Source organism: Ursus maritimus, unplaced genomic scaffold, assembly GCF_017311325.1.
Source record: "Ursus maritimus isolate PB19 unplaced genomic scaffold, ASM1731132v1 scaffold_33, whole genome shotgun sequence".
Taxonomy (NCBI): domain Eukaryota; kingdom Metazoa; phylum Chordata; class Mammalia; order Carnivora; family Ursidae; genus Ursus; species Ursus maritimus.
The window spans coordinates 20,152,909-20,171,035 of NW_024425897.1; the positions used below are offsets into that span (position 1 = coordinate 20,152,909).

Consider the following 18,127-nt stretch of genomic DNA (forward strand, 5'->3'; position numbering starts at 1 on the left):
CCCCCAACCCCAGGGCAGAAGCAAAGAGCCTTCAGGGAGAGAAGCAGCTCTTGTCTGCCGCTTGCCTGGGGATCCCTGGGGTGGCTAGCTCTAGCCAAAGTGCCCCAGGGAGGGAGCGCCTCCTGGAGGCCTGAGGGCGATTCTTCGCTGCATCTCCCAGAGCCACGGGCGCACGCGGTACTGGCAGCTTTGGAAGTACAAACAGGTGAACAAGAACCGGAAGAAACCACTTGACCAGCACCCAGGGGGCTCCAGCTTCCAGTCCCACAGTGTCCCCCTCCACACCTGAGCTTTTAAAATTTCCATGTTTTTCAGAGTCTAAGAATTTGGGGGCAGGCCTTCAGGAAAAACACCGAAGAATTAAAAGCAAAATTCTGAAGGTCAGCCAGACAGGAATGTCTATCTTGGCTCTATGTGACCTTGGGCAAGTGACCTTAGGCCAATCACCTCTTTGAGTTTGTTTCCTCACCTGCAAAAGGAGGACGATAATAGCACCAACTTGACAAGGTTGAGAGCAGTTAACGAGTTAATCTATAGAAAGTTTTAGATTCAGTGCCTGGCACATAGTAAGTGCTCAATAAATGGTACCTAGTATGATGACGATCTTTCATGATGTTTATTAATGATGATCTCACACTGCTCCCAGATGGCCTTCCCTCAGTTAATAGGAAAGAAGATTCAATGTCAGAGCTGGTGTGAACCCAGAAGCGTTCTCAGATACATCTGGAATTTTAACAGTTCGAAGGAGCTCATTAGTTCCGAGCAGGCCAGCCAACAGCCTGGTATGGGGTCCTCCATCAGACACACCTAACTACTCTAGCGTCTGAACAGGAAGGATGCTGAGAATCAGCCTGACCCGCCTCATTAGATGGGGGAGGGGGACTGAGGCCCCAAAGGCTCATTGACTGAGAGTCCTGGGTTCTGAAGTGGGAGCCCCGATGGCACCCTGTTTTCCACCTTGCTTCGTATCCGATGTGTCATCTTGCTTTCACCTGACTCCATTCTGATCCCTTCCCAGGGAAGCACGGAGAGAACAGGAATGAGGGCAGGTTTGAGATCGTAAGACACAAATCACATTGGGTTTGCCTCTGGCAATGCTACCAGCAAGCACTGGCTGCTGGAACAGTGCAGGGGAAGAGCCATGGCCAGAATCCCGCGGGACTGGCCTCCTCCACTCTGGCAGAAAGCACACTGTTTCAGCAAAGGGACACTCTGTCATCAAGGGCTTGGCCCCGGTCTCCCTGGAAGCCTCTCAAATTCCCTTTAGGGAAGCCAGGGCTGCTGGAATTCCAGTGCTTGCCAAATAGGAGTCTCAGGGCATAACTCTAGAACGGAGGCCTTGGACAGCGTCAAAAACCGAGCTTCCTCAGCAAAGTCATCTTTAAAGGATTGCCACCATTTATCGAGCTGTGCTCTGTGCCAGGCACTATGATAACCCTTTGCACCCTAATTAAACACTCACCAAGAATTAGGTGCTAACGTTGTCCCCATTTTACAGTTGAGGAAACTGAGGCACAGAGAGGTTAAAGGGGCTTACCTAAGGTCACACAGAAGGGACGTGGGAGAGCTGGAATTTGAACCCAGGTGTCTCTGACTCTGGGCCCCAGGAATTAACCACGGTGCTATCCCACCATATCCACAAGCTAGCTGGGGCGATATGATAAGACACGGAGGACAAGGCAGGGAACCCATCTATCCTGTCCTAAAAGGCTCAAGGTGGAATCCGCTCAGCCCACAGTGACCTCCGAAACTTTACCCCCAAACGAGCCCATGTTTGTACAACACGGCTGGCACCCCTGGCCACAGCTGACCCGATGAGAGACAGCCCCTGCCATAAGCCAGCCAATCAGAGTGCCTCCCCTGGGAATTGGGACCCTCTTGGCCACAGGGGATGTCTAAAGAAATTTGGGGCAGCATGGCCTGCCATGTTCACTCACTCGTTCAACAAATATTTTACTGCACCCCTATTATGTACTCTGAGAATCCACTAGTGAACAAGATGGGCAAAAAAATCTCTACCCTCAGCAATCTTACAATCTAATAGGGAGAGCTATACAACAGTCAAACTCATTCTGTACAATATAAACCACGTTATCTGGCAGTAAGTGCTACGGCAGAAAAAGGCTGAGAGCAGTTTTGCTTTAAGCATTTACCCTTATTACCCATATCCCTCACTTCAAACGGCTGAGGCCCATTGTTGGGTGAAGTGAACACACACACCCACACACACACACACACACACACACACTCATAGACCTCCTGCCTGGACAACGCCCCACTCTTGATGTATCTTTTAAAAAGCAAAATAAGAACGCAACCCCGTAAGCACGCCTCTGGAGACCTATCCCTTCAGCAGCCTCGGAGCAAGCAGACGGAAGGTGGAGCACAACACGGACACCAGCCGTGGCAGGTGTCTGTCATCGGTCAGCAGCAGTCCCCATCCTACCCTGCGGAGGCTCAGACCAAAGGCACCAACTTCCACTGTCCGTCCAAAACCCTCGTTCGCCCCTAGCCGGGTGTGTGGGTGGGGAGATAAACGGACACCTCGGTGCCCACATCAGTTGCAAGCAATTGGCAAGGGCAGCCCCTGGCAGAAGGGCCTGGGGAGGGGGCCGTGGAGGAGGAAGGCCACTTGAGATCCTGGTCTGGGAGGACCCTCCGGGGGCCTGGCAATCTGACAGCCACTCTTCCACCTGTGCCACGAGCCCCCCCTCCCCTTCCTACCCCCACAGTCACCCCCATTTCCCCCACTCCTCCCTTTGCAAGACCACCCACATACTGCTCCCTCCCCCTCTAGCCCCGGCCTCACTCACTGATTTTGTCACCCTCTGACACACACATCACACAGCCTCCTTATATCCTTTGCTTCTCTCTCATACACATTTTAAAAAGCTCTGCCCTCCAAACTCTACTTTTTCCCTTCTTCTTACCATTTATGAAAATGAAGTGTCACCGGGGTCTGGGAAGCGTACGTGCATCATTCCACCTACTGCTTGCAATAGTCCTGTGACATAGACTGTCGTGGCCCCACTCGACAAGCGAGCGAACAGGGGCTCAGAGAGGTGAAGGATCCCATGTCTGGGATCCACAGCGGGCAAGCAGGGAGCTGGGATGGGGCCCGCCCATTCTTCGAGTCCAGACCCACCAGGTTAACCTCTGCCGTCTCCCCCTCGGGCTCTCTCCCTCTTTCAGCATCCGTTTCTGCCATTCTCCTCCTTCCCTCTCCCTCGGCTGTACATTCTGGTCTCCTGTGCCTCTAGGACGTATTTCTACGCAGCTGAGATTGGCCCAGACGCCCTTTGCTCACAACCACGGGCCCCCAGGCTCCAATGATGAGCCCCCACTGCCCTCTCGGAACTCCCCCTCTGTAAGGCACCCCCAGCCACGAAGCCCCTTCCCTAGCCAGTCCCCAGCCCATTCTGTCTCCTCCTTCTTGAGCTCCTCCACCCCGTGCCACAAAGATTCCAGTTCTATGGGGGGGAGTGGCGAGCCCCCGGGGCACTCCACCCTGTCCCAGGACCCCCCTCAGCAGCACAGTCTGCTGGCCCTCAGGCCTCAGGGACTCTCCAGATGGATGGCAAGTGTCGGGCCTCACCCGATTCGCTCCTGCTCCATCTCTTCCATCTTCTCAGCTCGAGCGATCACTCTGTTGATGATTTCCTTCTCCTCATCTGTCAGCTCTTCCTGCTTCCTCTGTCTTTCGGGCTGACCGCCGGGATGGACGGACCAGCCTGCCCGGAGCCTGAAAGGTAATACGGGGAGGCGTGAGATTGCAGAGGTGCCCAGAAGGAAGCAGACAGTGGTGGTTAGGCTCTGGTTCCTGGGGTCTGGGAAACCTCAGTTCAGAGCCCTGTGGGGAAACTCGCCATCAGGGAGACGAGCCTCAGTTTGCTCATCTGTACAATGGGACACACTCTCCTCCCTCATGGGGTTCTGATGAGTTTGTTTCTACCAAGCGCTTAGCACATGGTAGACACTCTATGAGCAGCGTTTGCAGGATGCTCATGAGAACCCGGAGAGGAAGGATGTTCTCAGGAGAAGAATCCAGAAAAGGAGACGCTACAGCTGGAGCAGAAACAAATCTGGAAGGGTGATTGGAAGCCCTGGGTCCCAGGTTGACCCAGCTCCTGCCCAGCACGGATGGTCTGTTTGGGCTACAAATGATTTCTTTTATAAACTGGCACTAATTGCCAGTTGGGTTTACAAAAAGCTCTTCATTTCACATCAACATCCAGATTTCCAGCCTCAAAAGCTCCTGTAGCAGTTTGTGTTCCATCTTGCACTTTTCTTTTTTTTTTTTTTTCATTTTTGTAAAGCCAACACTGACATAGCACCCACTGGGTGCCCACATGACCTCACAAGGGTTGTTCCTGCCCACTTCTGGGTGAGGAGACTCAGATGTGGAGAAACGAGACCACTTGCCCCAAGTCACATGGCTGGGAAGTGGCAAAGGCGGAATTCGGAGCCGGGCAGGTGGCTCACTTAACATCCACCATACAGAGGGAACCAAAGGCCTGCCCACGCAGCCCCGGTGGGGGTGCGGCGGATCAAAGGCTGCTTGGGTGGAGAGCTGATGCTGTGGTCTATGGCAAATTATCATCATCTCTGCTAATAAGATGGTCCACGGCCCATGGCACTGAGGTGCACCCCCTGAGTGGAATGCAAGGTTAAACACCACTAGAAATGCTTGTCCCTGCTAGGGAAAAAAATCAGGAAGTAGGAATCCTCCTGGGCCAGCACCCCATTAGCTGCCAGCCTCTATCATTTCCACTGCTCTAATCACATCAGCAGGCATGAAATTGCCTTTTGACACTCAAAGTTGGAAATTAAAAGCCCCATCTTCCTCCCTCCCCCTGGCTTCTCTTCCATTCTCCCACCCTTAGCTGGTTTGTTCAGAAGAGCAGAGAGGGAAGAGTCCGAAAGCAAAGAGAAACAGAAGTCCGGGGGGCAGGCCTTACTCTGAGAAAGGGAAGGAAGGCGTGGCCTGGGGAAATTCCTCGTGGAAGCACACCTGGTCTTGCAGCCGGGGCTCTGGGGACGAGCAACTGTGAAATGTGCTCGGACCACGCTGCTCAAACCCTCCAATGGCTTCTCACTGATTTAGAACTATGCCCAGAACTTCATAGCGGTAGTGGGTGCATGACATTGTGAATATGATAAATGCCACTGAATCGTACACTTTCAAATGGTTAATGTTATGTTCCTCTGTGCATTCTACCTTAATAAAATAAAACCTACTCTAAATTTTGCCCATCTGCACAATCCTACCCAATCTGTCCTTCGCCTGCCTCTCCGTCCTTATGGCTTCTTGCTTTCCCTTATCCCTACAGTCAGCTGCACTGGGCTCTCTGCTCAGTCCTGAACACTGAAACCTGGTTTTTGCCTCAGGGCCTTTGCACTTGCTGTCCCCTTTACCCGGAAAACTTATTTCTGCAGATTTTTCCATGGCCGGCTCCTTCTCATTATTCGGGCCTCAGCTCAAGCAGCAGCTTCTCGGAGAGGCCTTCCTCAATCTCCCACTGCCCAGATTGACTTTTTTCATGGCACCCATCACTAATTGAAATTATCTTTGGAAAAATTTTTGTTGTTTACCTGTTTAGTGCATCCCTCCCCACCCCCCACCACCACAATGCTGGTTCCAGGAGGGCAGGGGCCTTGTCTGAGTCTAGGCCACTACTGTGTTGGTTGTGTTTAGAATAGTGTCTGAGAGTAAGCACAGAAAGATTTTGAATAAGACACAGTCCCTCGTGGCCCAAAGGGATGTTAAATGTCTAATCATAGCTGTGACCCATAGGGAGATCCACGCAGTGGAAACTGGTCAGTCTAGGGGGCCAAGGACAGCCCCCTGGGGAGATGACATCCATGTGAAGACCCCAACAAGGGTCTACTGTGAAGCCAGTGAAGCTTACACTTGAGACTGGGTGTTTGCACAGGCACCTTCTCGGACCCCGGGAAGGGCATTAGCAATGGTCAAGTGATTGAAAAATTTGCAAAAGCAAGGTATTTTTGTCTTTGTTATCTTAAAGAGGGCCCCTTAACCCACATAAACTGCGGGCCCTGCAGCACAGCTAGGGCCCCTGCGGAGACCTCAGGGGTAAGCTGATATCCATGAGGGGATGGCAGAGGAAAAGACCAGGCCTAGTGGAGGGAATAAATGGTCTTTGCAAAGGCCTGGAGTTGAAATGGCAGGGGAATGCCGGAGGAGGTGAAGGTCCATGTGGTAGCCAGCCTGCAAGATGGTCCCCTAGGACCCCTGCCTCCTGGTATTCACACTGACTCCCGGCTGGTCCTGCATGTGACTAATGAAATACAGTGATAGTGGCAGTGTATGACTTCCAAGGCTGGGTCGTAAAAGACATTGCAGCTTCCGGCCTTGGTGTCTTGGGTCATCCGCCCCAGGGGAAGCCAGGTGCCATGTCACGAGGACACGCAAACATCCCAGTGGAGAGGCCCAGGTGCAGGGGATTGGGGGCCCCCCAGTCACAGCCAGCACCGACTTGACTGCTACGCAATCCTCCAGCCCCCGGCAAGCCCTGGGATGCCTGCAGCCCCACTGGCATGTGACTACAGCTGCATGAGGGAGCTTGTGCCAGAAGCACCCAGAGGCCACCCTCAAATGCCCACCAACAGAAACTGTGAGATGTGACAAGTGGTTTCTGTTGTCTTAAGTCACTCAGTTGGAGTGATTTGTTCTGCAGCATTAGATAACTGGAAAAACTCGGCTAGAGGATAGAGACAGAGTGGCATAAAGGCCCATCTACAGTGTCAGTATACAATTTCCATTGCTGCATAACGAGTTGTTATAAACTTAGGGGCTTAAAACAACACACATATATTGTCTCATGGTTTCTGTGTCTGTCCTGGCACTGCTAAGCTGCGTCCTCTGCTTGACGTCTCACGAGGCTGCAAGCAGGTGTTGGCTGAGCTGTGTTCTTATCTGGAGGCTTGACTGGGGAAAAATCTGCTTCCAGGCAAATTCGGGTTTTTGGCAGAATTCATTTCCTTGCAGCTGCCTAAAATGAGGGCCTGGCTTTTCGTTAGCTGTTGTCAAGAGGCCACCCCCGGGTCCTGGAGGCATTCTGCAATTCCTAACCAGGTGGGCTTCTCCAACTTCATCCCGTGGGCTGCTTGCTTCATCAAGTGTGCCAGGTGAACCTAGCTCCTGTCAATGGAGAGAGTCTTATATATCATGATGTAATCATGAGAGTGACATCAGGTCCCTTTGCTGTGTTCTATAGGTTAGAAACAGGTCCCAGGTCCCACCCACACTCAGGGTGAGGGGATTATGCAAAGTCATGAACACCAGGAGGCGGAAACCATTGTCTGTCTGCCCTGCTTGAATGCTCCTCCAACCGAGACCTCACTCTCTCATAAGGAGCCTGCGATGTTCTGTTAAAAAGGTCTTCCTTATGGTGTGTTAATATCCTTTAGCGTGCTGTTTCTTCTCATTATTTTTAAAGGATACACTGGACTCCAGCATAATGAAGACCACTCATCCTTCCCAAAGAGCCTTAGTCACAACCTAATCCAGCCACCTCCGCAGGTCCCTCTGGCTTTCCATGGAAATGGGTGTCTCAACTGCCCCTACTCTTCCCTCTTTTGTTCCCACTTTCTTCCTTCCTCCTCTTCTCATCCCTCTCCATTTATTTCCTGCCTTTACAAAGCAGCTCAGTGACCAAAACAGAGCACAGGTGAGATCCTGGGCTGCGTACGCACTGGAGACCCCTTCAAGGACATGTTCCTGCAGCTCACAGTCTGGTCACGGACAGGGTCAGCCATGGACCAGACATGAAACCATGCCTCTCACCCGGACACTTGTTCAGGTCCATGTGCACAGGAAACGGGTGCTGCTGGTCATGTGTGGCTCCAGCAACATAAGCAGGGATGGGGGTCCCTGACAGGGCCCGCCCGAGATAATTACTTCCATCTGCAGACAAGCAGAAGGTCTGCTGGAGGCTGCCAGCAGCTCTCCAAACCCTTCCCCATTCTCGGCTCCAAAACATGCGGCTGACAAACAGCTCATCCAGTGTCTGAAAATGTCACCGACTGGTCTCAGTGGGGACTCACAAGCCTCCTGTGGATTTGCATGTTTTAATTCCAAAAGCAAACAGAGGGAAACAAGGGTGTTTCAAACCAAAGCCTGTGCTCTCAAGGGAGAGATTGGGTCTGTCTGGGCCTCCCCATGGTATGCTGGGGAGCCCTGTGAATGTGGGACCCTCAAGAATGTTCCTATGACAGGACAGTGGCTCCCTTGCCAAGGGCCTCTGGGCAGAAGACTGCAGTTCCACATCCTTAAGACCAGAGTCCAGGGTTGGGAACTTATCAAAGACCAAACCTGGAGACCACAGTACTACTTCTTTAAACAAGTTACTCACAGCATTGTATCCAAGCCAGAAAATACCCAGAGGGCCATTGCAGGCCAACGTGAGCTGTCCTTAACCAGGCAGAGTTCGAGATCCTAATCCTGAGTCTGCTGCATATAAGCAGGGTGTATATTGGGGCTCTGCACTGCTCTGAATATCAGTTTCTAGATTTATTAAATGGGAATGATTTCCTTCTGTTTCCTGCTGGGACCCTGAGGGGCTACTCTGGACCCTCAAAGGCTGCATGAGGACAGACCCCTGGCTTACTGGCTGGGACCGGTGAGAGTGAAGAGCCTAGCCTGTCTCCACTCTGATTCACATATCTGAGACAATGCTTCCTGGAGAAATATTGAGGGATTCCTGCCTCCTATTCCCCCGAAACTGTTCTTGGCAGTTCCCTGGAGGGATCTCAAGGGCTGCAGGTGAGTGGGGGAGAGAGGGACAGAGTAGGCAGGCAACCAGGCCCTCCATCCTCACCCAGCTGGGTTCTCAACACTAGCAAAGCAGGGATTCCAGTAAAAAACAAAACGAAAACCTCAATATTTAATAAAAGCATGAAATATGGTTTACTGCATTGATGACCTCGATACTTCACCCTCCCAAGTATCCATGCTCTTTGCCATGTGAATTTGAACTCACTCTCACCAAAGAATTAGTCTATTTTCCTACCCATGAATCCTTCCCAGACTTATGACTTGCTCCAGCCAATAAAATGCAAGAGAGTGATCTCGTGCCCCTCCTGAGGCTGAGCCTGCAGAAGTCTCCTGCGTTTCTGCTTCTCTCTTACACTTCTGCCATGAGCACGACAAGCCCAGGGTAGCGTGCTGGAGGATGAGAAGCATGTGGAGCAGAGCTGAGCTATTCCAGCCATGGCCGTCCTAGATCAGCCAACCCTTTGAGGCACAAGCAAGCCCAGGCAAGACCAGCAGGGCCACCAGCCAAGCCCAGAAGCCTGGGAATGAGTAACCGTGGTTCTATGTCACTGAGTTTTAAGATGGTTTGTCACACAGCGAAAGCTAACCGATACACTATCCACTACAGCAACCATGCACTAAGGTGAAGCCTGTTAGAGTCACTACATTTATTTTGCGGTTTGGTATTATTTGAAATGACCAGTTGCATAGACTTCACTATCATCTGTTGACTGCTTTCAGCCACTAAAGGTCTTTATCCAGCTCTCCTCTTATCTGTCTTACACATCTTGCTTCTGGATTAAGTTTATTCGAAGGAAGAGTTTCACTGCTAACAAAAAGTTCAAAGATCACCACAGCTGACCTGCTCATTTTCCAGCTGACTGATGCTCCGAAGAGAGAGGGGAGTTGCTGAGAAACACATGTGAGTCAGAGACTCAAGAAACTGGCCTCCTGGCCATGCTTCATTGGCACCTGCACATACCTGCTCAGGTGTGTCTGGAGGGTCCAAAGGAGCCCTCCCACCACAGCCAGCAGCCGCGGCCCCCAAGGCAGAAGGAAATCGGTCCTGCCTCCTGGTGGAAGAATCTCACTGGGGTCGCTCCCTAAAATACTGCAAAGGCCAGACTCCCAGCTCCTTTTGGCCTCCCACCTCAATCCTTCATTTCATGCACACAACAGTCACATAATAAATACCTACCAGATGTCTCTATTAATAAATTATAATTCCCAAAAGGAGTGGGATGATGGAAGTGCTGTCAGGGCACGAAAGCTCTGAAGCATTAAATAGCAGCGGTGTGCAGAAAATTAATCCTTTTTCTTTCCTTTCTTCTTCTCCACCCCCCTTCCCCCCAGGATGCCAACAGAGGCAGGTGTCAGCAGGAAGTCTCTTTACAGCTCAGTGAATGAGGTTTTAATGAATCTGGCAGGAAAGGATGGGGAAGGAGAGGCTGCTACCCACAAAATGGTTTACATATGCCCTGCTGGCATAAAGGCCCTTTTGGATGAAATTTACCCCTATCAGACTAAAGGGGGTGCAGAAGGGAGGCTGTGGACCCCCTGCCCCCTTTAGAATGCTAAGGGGATCTCGGGGCTCCTGTAATCTTTTAAGTCAGACCGAGTTCTACTCAGTTCCTCTAAATTCCCATGCTACCTCTCATATTTGGACTTTGCACCTGCTGTTCCCCTACCTGGAACTCCTCTGTCTCTTCTCTGTCTGGCTCCTCTGTCACCTGGTCTCAGTTTACACATCACTTCTTCCAGGAGCTCTCCCATCATGCCCACCAAGTCTGGGCTGGGTGCCTCTCCTCATGTTCCCACCGCCCACTGTGATTCTGCTATTACAGCTCCTTGCACACTTGTGTATTTGTTGTTGACTGGCTGTTTATTTGTTTGTAGACCCCACCAGATACATACTCCTACTCTGGCTATCCCTGTATCCCTGGTGCTTAGCACAGTGTTTGATAGGTGGTTGGTACATGGTGAGTATTTGTTAATGAAGGAAAGAAGGGAGGAGGGAAGGGCTGAAGGAAGGAAGGAAAGAAAGAGAATGAACATACACCCTACCTTTCAACTGTCAGCCCTCAGGGAGCCTCTAGGAGCCTTGGCACCCTCTAGAGTCATGAACTTCTCTCGTGATGTTCACATTTATGACCTGACATGTCTCAGCATCTCTCCCTGGATGTCTGAATAATATACTCACGATATTCATGAAAAGCTGATCTTGTCTGGCCAGAGTCTCACCAGCCAACAACAGAGACTGCAGAACATTCAAATGGTCTTTAGTGATCAGCTTGTCCAAAGCCCCCAGCTGACGGATAGGAAGGGAGGGTCGGAGGCGGGGAAAGAATTTCCCAGAACACCTAGTTAAGTGTTTATCAGCGTTAAGAAAACCTTTAAGGATTCTGGGCCTGATGATGTGGTCACTTGGGTCCAAAAAAGCTGAAATTATGCAAGTGCTATATATATGTATACACACACACACACACACACACGTTCCAGATGTAAGGTATATACAGGTATAAATATAATATATATATTACATATATTATATATAACATATACATACAATGTGTGTGTGCGTACATGTGTGTGTGTGCACACAATGTATATATACAGAGAGGTGAGGCAAAATTGTAATTCACACATGCCTCTGACTTTGCTTGGTGCTTTACAGTTTACAAAGCTTTCCCGTGCATCTCATTTGATCCTACCACCACCCAAAGAGGGAGGAAGGGCACCTGATAACCCACTTTACAAAGGAGGGAGCCAGGACTCAAGGAGGTGAAGGGCGTGGCTCAAGGCCACGCTGAAACTGACTACCAGAGCAGGACTCAGACCTGGGTTTTCTGATGCCAGAAAACTGGCTCTGGGATAACTTCCCCATCTTAGGGAGGGTAAAAATGGCTTTCCAGAGCTTCTCAATGTGCACACGCAACCAAAGCCTGGTCTGCTTTGCAGCCTGGCTGTTCATTTATTGGACCCAGCGTTCAATCTGTCATGCATATTGAGGAAATGAATCCAATTTAAACACAAACGTTGTAAGCAAAGATAGGACCTCTGCGTCAAAGGCACTTCGCTGGGAAACCAGACTGACCTCCCCTGAGGTGACAGAGACCATATGTGTGGCACGTAACTTCCCACAGGCTCTGTTCTGCTCCTCATCACCTTTCATTAATGATAGCAGTTATGTGAGCTAACACCGTCTTTATCTGAGAACACTGTTCCCAGGCAAATGCTGCAGAAGCCAGCACAGAGTGGTCAATAAATTTCCTGGAATCCCGAGATTACTAACAAGGATGAAATTGAGAGCTCTCCTAAGGGATGCATTCCATTCTCTTACCAAGATCATTTTTTGAAACTTCATAATTTTTTTCCTCAAGAAACGTGGGTTTCTTTGTGTGTTTTGTTTTGTTCTGTTTTGTTAGATATGCAAAACTTGCTAGTTCTTTTTTTAATCAGCTCTCTTTAGGAGCAAAGCTAATTTGATCAGAAAAAAAAGATAAAATTCTGTTTGTAGAAAAATTAAAGTATCAAAATACTCACTGTTCTTTATCACTGAAGGAAGGCAAAGGAAGGAGAGAGAGAGAAAATAAATAAAGTTAGGAAAGTCCCCCCCCCCCCCCGCCCCCAGTCATTACGATCTCATTTCCGCACAGCTGAAAAAGGCTGCTGCAAGGTAGGGCTGTAAAATCCTCAGGTTTGATTAAAATAACCAATCAGTTCAGCTTCTTAATTAACTGAGCTGATCATTGATGTATCTGAATAATGGATTTCTGGTACTAAAGAGAAATCACCTAATGGCAGCATGGCCAACATCATCCGGGGGATGAGGAGCACACTGAAGGAGGGCCACGAACCCCGAATAGTCAGCAGATCATTCATTTGCTGTGGTCCCACTTTGGGAAAGCAAGTTCTTCCAGAAAGGAGACCAGCATCTCCATTTACTAGGTGAGCAATCATAGGCATGTCATGGCCTCCCTTTGTGCCTCAGTTTCCACCCCTGACCTCTGGTCCTCTCTGGCTTGCAGACTGGAAAGCCATAGAGACATATCAACCTTCAGGCACCAGCCTTCCTCCCCACGTATTCCCAACACAGGGAGCTGAGCCACCGCTCTACCCCAGCAAGAAGCAGGTGCGTTCCCGGCTTTCAAACACAATCACACCATCATTAAATTCAAGGAGGCTGAGCGAGGAAGGTCTTTGAAAATCACGAAAGCCTCTGAAAATCACAAAAATAGTAAATGTGTCTGGCTAGCCGGCAGTTAATTAAGACGAGATGTCTTCATTTACCGGAGAAAGGCATTAGAGGTGTCCACACGAGCTGCAGCAGACTAGCTGGCATGTGTGATGCCTATAATTCACCCATTAGCATTTATTTGAAAAATAATTTTAATATCTGAAAGAAACGCAGGAGCAGTCAAGGCAGCCGGATGCGTGCAGAATGCAAGGTGGCTCACAGGAGCCCAGAAGCACTTGAATGAACGTGCGTCCAGACTGTTTGAATAATTCTAATTTAATTGTAGGGCAAATTGTTTGGCTTCATATTGACTAAAGTAAACTCTGATGGATGGTATTTTAATTAACTGACATTTCTTAAATAAAATAAATATTTTACCCCCATCCATCCTTCAGGCAACTGTTTATCTTACAGAGACACAGTTTTTGGCTGATGGAATATTCTCTGCGAAGTAAGTTTGGCTCCAAGAGAACACCACGGGAAGGGCTTGGCAGACTGGAAGTTTCCTTTTGACAAGGAAGCCAACAGAGTTCCCTGGTGTCTTCAAAACTGTAAAATTCGTAGAACGGGAGGTTTTAGATGGAAGGAAGCAGGCAGGGGCTTTTGCTTCAGAGAGCATGGGCGGACTAAATATTCAGAAAGACCCTCTGCCAGGATATAATTAGGTCCTGGATAAATTAGAGCAGACCCTCTTTTAAAAAGATTTATGTATTTATTTGAGAAAGAGAGAAAGTGCATGAACAGAAGGGGCAGAGGGAGAAGGAGAGAGATCCCCCCAGCAGGACTCCGTGCTGAGCGCAGAGCCGGATGCAGGGCTCGATCTCACGACCCTGAGATCACGCCATGAGCTGAAACCAAGGGTCGGACGCCCAACTGACCGCACCACCCAGGTGCCCTGGAACAGACCCTGTTTGAATGCAGTTCTGGGATTGCTAGAAAGCAAGGCAATTCTCCAACACTGCCTCCCTTGGCAAAACAAATAAACAAAATAGACTTTGTCAAAACAAAAACGTTTCCTCTTCAAAAGATTCTGTTATGAGAAAGAAAAGGCACGTCGTTAGAACGAGAGAAAATATGTGCAAAACATGTTTCCAAAAAAAGGACATTTCTCTATAACGTATGAAAAAAAAAACCTGGTAAAATTTAACAAGAAGGTAAATGACCTGATTTTGGACAAAAGGTCTGAACAGACATTTCAACAAAGGGGTTCCAGGAATGGCAAACATTACATAGGACGTTCAGCATCATTAGTCAGTAGGGAAACGCGAGTGAAAAGCCCAGAGAAATGCCTGTGCGCACACCCTAGAGAGGCTAACACTGGAAAGACTGGTCATCTCCAGGGCTGGCGAGGAGGCAGAGAAGCTGGAACTCCCTCCCACACCTGCTGGTGGGAACATAAAATGGCACAACCGACTTGGAAAACGGGCTGGCCGCTTAGTGAGAAGTCCGGCATACACCTGTCACGCAAGTAGGGACAGTCTGCTCCCAAGTAATTACCCAAGAGAGAGGAAAGCATCTCTATAGGAGGCTTTCTTTGCACCGGCCCCAAACTGGAAACAGCTAGAGCCCATCGGCAGGTGGACAGATACACAAGTTGTGGTATTATCCACACAACGAAATGGAGTTCGGTCCTAGGAAGGAACAGGCTACTGCTACGCAAGACAGTCTGGATGTTGTGGGACAAGAAGGACGGCTCACGAAATAAATTGTGCTGAGAGAAAGAAGAGGGACATCTCTTCCCCCAAAAAAGAGTTCGCACTCTACGATGCCATTTGTAGGACATTCTGGAAAATGCAAACTAATGTATAGTTAGAGAAAGAGGAGCAATTACCTAGAGATGGGCGGGGAGGACGTGGAGGAAAAGGCACAAGGAAGCTTCTGGGGTGGATGGATTTGTTTATTTATCTTGCCTGTTGTGACTGTTTCATGAACGTATGTTTTGACAGCTACCAAATCGTACTTCAAATGGGTACTGTTGAAGGTACGTAGGTATACCTTTATAAGGCAATTTTTTAGAAAAGAAAAAGAAGACCCAGCCGACAGAGTCCAGGACAGTGAGCTGTGAGCAGGAAGCCGAGGCAGGAGTCTGATGTCAGCTCCTCACGGGCGGAGAAGCTCCATCTGAGACCCCGACACGGAGCCACGACCCTCTTGGGGGGGCTAACGTCATCCCGGGTGAGGGGTACCCCTCACTCCTGGCAGGAGCAAGAGTGCCAATCCCTCTGAAGAAAAATATCCCTGCAGGAGGTTCCCCAGGATTCTCATAGATTGAGCGCACAATAAAAAATTACCAAGCGTTCAAAGAAACAAGCCACGTTGATTGAAAATCTGCAGGAATGGTAAACAACAGACTTAGACCGTCAAGCGGTGGTGTGCTGGTGAACTTCTCACAACTGACTACTTAACAGTGGAGGAAAAGCCCCACTGAATGCAAAACCGGGAAGAAATATGCGATAGTATGTCACTATATACACGGGTATAATAGACGTACATAACGTAACCCAGAGAAGGACAAAATGTCGTAAAATAATTAAGGGATTAATTTTGAGTCATTACGTCCTTTGTGTTGAATATTGCTTAACTGTAGAATTATGAATTCAATTTTTCAGAACGGTTGTGTTTAATCCCCGGCTTGCAAAATGCCTGAAAATTTATCAGCCCTCATGAGCGAGGGGGATAGAGATCCAAGGCGTCCCTGATTCGGGTGTAATAATCACTGGATACAGAATGTGACGTCACCTTTAGGTCACATTTCCCAATTTTTAAATCATCAGGCCAAAATCAAATAGTAAGAAAACACCACTGCAAGTCGGAGTCAGCTGGTGGCCTGCCAGTTTGCACCCTGGGACCTAGTCCAACTTCCTTATGTGATTGATAAGAAAACTGAGGCCCAGAGAGGGACAGAGCTTCGCCTATGACCACACAGGAAACGAGCTTGGATCCAGAAGCAGACCAAGCCTGATTCTGAGCACCGGGTCTGTGCTCTTACTGCCGCCTCTAAAATGGGGCAGGCAGCTCAGAATTTCCTCTTGTTATTCCAGCCTTGCAAAGCAGTAAAATCAGAGAAGTTTCTATACCAATAGCCCCCCAGACTCATTTTTTTCCCACCCCAAGGAAGGAAATTCTATTTGTTTCTTTGCAGGCCCCTTTTTCTCCCCCGCGGACCCCACACAAGCCATCCCCCGGAAGACGCAGCCACTTACTTTGATTGCAGGGGTCGGTCACCGGGACACATCCAACGGCTAGAGCTGTTGCTGAATACGGTGTCGGTCATGGCACAAGTTCGGTGCTCCTGGAAAACAGGAACCCAGAGAGCACATCACCCAGTTATGCAGCCACTCTTTGTCTTTCTCAAGTCCTCACTCGATGCCAGTTACTCCAGGGGATGCAGAGAAGAAAGGGAACATCACCCAGCTTCTCCACTTCCCAAATGGGGAAACTGAGGCCCCAGGGGGGAAAGTTCCCGCTGGACGTCATAGCCTCCCTAGTGGCAGAAATGGATCAGAGCAGAGAGACTTCGTCCTTAAATACACATTCTTCTCATTCACTACCTCAGGGTGACGTGCACAGCAGGGCGAGGGTCCTCGGAGTTCTTAATTCCAACCCAGAGTCTTCCTACTGGGGGATGTCCTGGGACTCATTTCCCAGTCCACTTGGCTTGGTCAGCTTTGAGATCTGAAATCCTGGAGTCGATCCTGGTTGTTCTTTTTTTTTTTTTAATACTTTAACGCCCAAGCCATCAGAAAATCACGTTGGCTTGATCTTCAGAACCCACCCAGAACCTGCCCACTGCTCTCTGCCTGGCTCGCTGCCGTGCTGAGCCAAACCGCTACCATCCGCACCTGGCTGACTACGGTAGCCTCTTCACTGGTTCCCCTGCTTCCACCCTGCGCCTTCTTCAGTCCGTGCTCAGCACAGCGGCCGGGAAGATGTTCACAGACATAACTCACAGCTTGTAAAAACAGCACCACCACGGTTAAACACAGGGCTACCACACGACCCAGCAACCCCACGCCTAAGTATCTACCCACCCAAGAGAAATGAAGACACGTGCTCACACAAAAACGTGTACGCAAACGCTCATCGCAGCATTATTCGCCATAGCCAAACGGCAGGAACGACTCAATAGTCACCAGCTGATGAACGGACAGACGGACGTGTATCTATGCGATGGCATGTCACACGGCCGCAGAAGGGGAAGGAAGCATTCACACACGCCACGTGGACAGACCTCCAAAACATGCCGCTGAGTGAAAGAAGCCAGTCATGAGAGACCACATAGTGGATGGTTCCCTTTACAAGAAATGTCCAGAATAGGCAAATCCATAGAGACGGAAAGTAGATTTTGATTGACTGGGGGAGGGTAGAAGGGCTGGACGTGATGGCTATGGGGTACGGGGCTTCTTTGCGGGGGCAATGAGAATGTTCTAAAATTCACTGTGATGATGGTTGCACAACTCTGGAAATACACTAAAAGCCACTAAATTGTCTATTTTTTCCTAAGATTTTATTTATTTATTTGTCAGAGAGAGAGTACAAGCAGGGGGAGGGACAGGCAGAGGGAGAAGCAGATTTCCTGCTGAGCAGGGAGCCTGATGCGGGACTCAACCCCAGGACCCTGGGATCTTGACCTGAGCTGAAGGCAGATGCTTAACCCCCTGAGCCACCCCAGGCGTCCCCTAAATTGTCTACTTTAAATGGGTGAATCATATGATATGTGAATTTTATCTCTGTGAAGTTGGGGGAGAGAGATGACACTGGAGAACTGGCAGGCCCATGAAGGCTATAAACATTTACCTATCCTACGGTTCACGAATTCTACTCTTAGGCACATACCCAAGGGGAAAATGCTTCTGTTTTAAAAGATGTCCAAGAGTGTTCATAACCTCTTTATTCATAACAGCTAAAAACTAGAAATCATCCAGAAGTCCATCAACAGGAGAGCAGACGATAAAGGTGGTCGGTTCACACAGTGGAATACTGGTCCACAATAAAAGACAAACTCCTGATGTACGTAACAATGGGGACGAATGTCGCAGACGTGATGTTTTATGAAAGAAGCCAGCAGCAAAAGAGGACACGCTATTTGATGGTATTTACATGAAAGTTAAGAA

The 18,127-nt window shown here is 49.4% G+C and overlaps 1 protein-coding gene across 2 annotated transcripts in view; it reads right to left on the bottom strand.

Moving 5' to 3' along the window:
• RPH3A (rabphilin 3A) overlaps positions 1–16,323 on the bottom strand; it is a 64,640-nt gene extending 48,317 nt beyond the window's left edge. Inside the window, exons 1-3 of one of the 2 annotated variants that reach the window (XM_008688901.2) lie at positions 16,217–16,323; positions 12,320–12,331; positions 3,596–3,742 (exon numbers count right to left, since the gene is read on the bottom strand). In XM_008688901.2, the coding sequence (XP_008687123.2) occupies positions 3,596–3,742; positions 12,320–12,331; positions 16,217–16,287 (230 nt within the window). In that variant the 5' untranslated portion in view covers positions 16,288–16,323. The remainder of the gene's footprint in view (positions 1–3,595; positions 3,743–12,319; positions 12,332–16,216) is intronic. The other variant, XM_008688900.2, reaches the window with a different exon arrangement.
• Between the last annotated feature and the right edge of the window lie 1,804 nt (positions 16,324–18,127).